The 2,547-nt window shown below is 72.4% G+C and overlaps 1 protein-coding gene across 1 annotated transcript; it reads right to left on the bottom strand.

Moving 5' to 3' along the window:
- LOC130601439 (protocadherin alpha-10-like) lies at nucleotides 1-2,541 on the bottom strand (the record flags this gene model as incomplete). The annotated part of the gene is made up of 2 exons (XM_057413529.1): nucleotides 1-1,545; nucleotides 2,500-2,541. Coding segments are annotated over 2 exons (1,587 nt in total), but the record flags the coding sequence as incomplete, so codon positions are not given.
- Nucleotides 2,542-2,547: the final 6 nt, after the last annotated feature.

Here is a 2,547-nt window from a genome sequence, read left to right as displayed (position 1 = left end):
TCACACCAGCAACTGCCCACTGGGCGGGTATAAAGAGTGACAGGGACGCAGAAGAAAAGGACGAGAGGGCAGAAAGGGAGCGCCACTGACCGTCTGCAGAAGAGAGGATGCCTCCGGCTGCGTCTCTTTCGCTGCGGAATCGGGCGGTGGTGGGAAGTTGGGGCTGAAAACCATCAGGTCGCTCTTCCCCGCACCGTCCGCCACGCACAGGCTCCGGCTCTGGCGCTGCGAGTACGACCAACTCCCCACTTCGCTGGCGCACACGAGAGTGGCAGGACCGGGACCCGACAGCACGGCCGACCGCGGCGCCCACCTCGCCGCCCCATACAGCACCACCGCCAGCAGGAACAGGCTGGACACCACGCAGATGGCCACCACCAGCCACACGTTCGTCGTCGTCGCCGATACCATCGCAGCTGTCGCACTGCCCTCCGCCGGCCGGAGGCCCGTCCCCAGTGAGCCTACGCCCGGAGCCGCCAGCGCCGCCTCGGCGCCCTCCACCAGCGACACGCTCAGCGTGGCCGTGGCCGAGCGCGCAGGCTCGCCGTGGTCCCGCACCACGATCACCAGGCGCTGCCGAGGGCCGTCCGCCTCCTCCAGCGCCCGCGCCGTGCTCACCTCGCCGCTGTAAAGCCCCACGCGGAACGGGCCCTTGCCCCGAGGCTCCCACAGCTCGTAGCGCAGCCACGCGTTGTAGCCCGAGTCCGCGTCCACCGCGCGGATCTTCGCCAACACCTGCCCCGCCGGCGCCCCCCACGTCGCCCACGCCCACAGCGCCAAAGAGTCCGCACCCGACGCCGCCGAGCCCGCGGCCCCGGCGCCCGGCCCGCCCCCTGCAGGCGGCAGCAGCACCGGCGCGTTGTCGTTCTCGTCCAGCACGAAGAGCTGCACCGTGGCGTTGCCGCACAGCGCCGGCTCCCCCGCGTCCACCGCCCGCACCTCGAACTGCAGCACCTGCAGCTCCTCGTAGTCCAGCGGCTGCAGCGCCCACAGCCGACCGCTCTCCGCGTCCACCGACACGTAGCTCGACGCCGGACGCCACCCGACGCCCGACACCGCGGCCCCGCCGCCGCTCTCCGCCACCGAGTAGCTCACGCGCCCGTTGCCCGCCTCGTCCGGGTCCCGCGCCCACAGCCGCGCCAGCTCCGCGCCCGCCGCGTTGTTCTCCCGCGCCAGCACCGTGTACACGGCCTGCGCGAACGCCGGTGCGTTGTCGTTCACGTCCGACACTGGTACACGCAGACCCCGGATGGCGCGCAGTGGCGGCGCCCCGCCGTCCTCCGCCCGCACCTCCACCTCGTACTCAGACACCCACTCCCGGTCCAGCGCCTCCCGCAGCACCAGCGAGTACGAGCCCGCGAACGTCGACACCAGACCGAATGGCCCCGACGGCCACACCGTGCAGCGCACGCGCCCGTTCGCCCCCGAGTCGCGGTCCGACACGCTCAGCAGAGCCACCACAGTCCCCACCGCCGCGTCCTCCGGCACCGGCACCGACAGCGACGTCACCCACACCTCCGGCGCGTTGTCGTTCACGTCCAGCACCTCCAGTTCCTCCAGCGCCGGCGTCGTGCTCACCTCGCCGCTGTAAAGCCCCACGCGGAACGGGCCCTTGCCCCGAAGGCTCCCACAGCTCGTAGCGCAGCCACGCGTTGTAGCCCGAGTCCGCGTCCACCGCGCGGATTCGCCAACACCGCCCGCCGGCGCCCCCCACGACGCCCACGCCCACAGCGCCAAAGAGTCCGCACCCGATGCCGCCGAGCCCGCGGCCCCGACGCCCGGCCCGCCCCCGGCAGGCGGTAGCAGCACCGGCGCGTTGTCGTTCTCGTCCAGCACGAAGAGCTGCACCGTGGCGTTGCCGCACAGCGCCGGCCCCCGCGTCCACCGCCCGCACCTCGAACTGCAGCACCTGCAGCTCCTCGTAGTCCAGCGGCTGCAGCGCCCACAGCCGACCGCTCTCCGCGTCCACCGACACGTAGCTCGACGCCGGACGCCCACCCGACGCCCGACACCGCGGCCCCGCCGCCGCTCTCCGCCACCGGGATGCAGCTCACGCGCCCGTTGCCCGCCTCGTCCGGGTCCCAGCCCACAGCCGCGCCAGCCCGTGCTGCCCGCAGCGTTGTTCTCCCGCGCCAGCACCGTGTACACGGCCTGTGCGAACGCCGGCGCGTTGTCGTTCACGTCCGACACCGGCACACGCAGATCGCGACTGGCGCGCAGCGGCGGCGCCCCGCCGTCCTCCGCTCGCACTTCTAATTCGTACTCAGACACCCGCTCCCTGTCCAGCGCCTCCCGCAGCACCAGTGAGTACGAGCCCGCGAACGTCGACACCAGACCGAACGGCGCCGGCGGCCACACCGTGCAGCGCACGCGTCCGTTCGCTCCCGAATCTCGGTCCGACACGCTCAGCAGAGCCACCACCGTCCCCACTGCCGCGTCCTGGCACCGGCACCGAGAGCGACGCCACAACCACGTCCGGCGCAATGGTCGTCTCAGCACCTCCACCACAACTTTGCAGTGTCCAGACAGAGGTGGGCTCCCCTGATC

Source organism: Pezoporus wallicus, unplaced genomic scaffold (assembly GCF_028554395.1).
Source record: "Pezoporus wallicus isolate ANWC-B61680 ecotype Strahan unplaced genomic scaffold, APGP_CSIRO_Pwel_v1 contig_8467, whole genome shotgun sequence".
NCBI classification, from domain to species: Eukaryota; Metazoa; Chordata; class Aves; order Psittaciformes; family Psittacidae; genus Pezoporus; species Pezoporus wallicus.
This window is presented reverse-complemented; position numbering and strand designations above follow the sequence as displayed.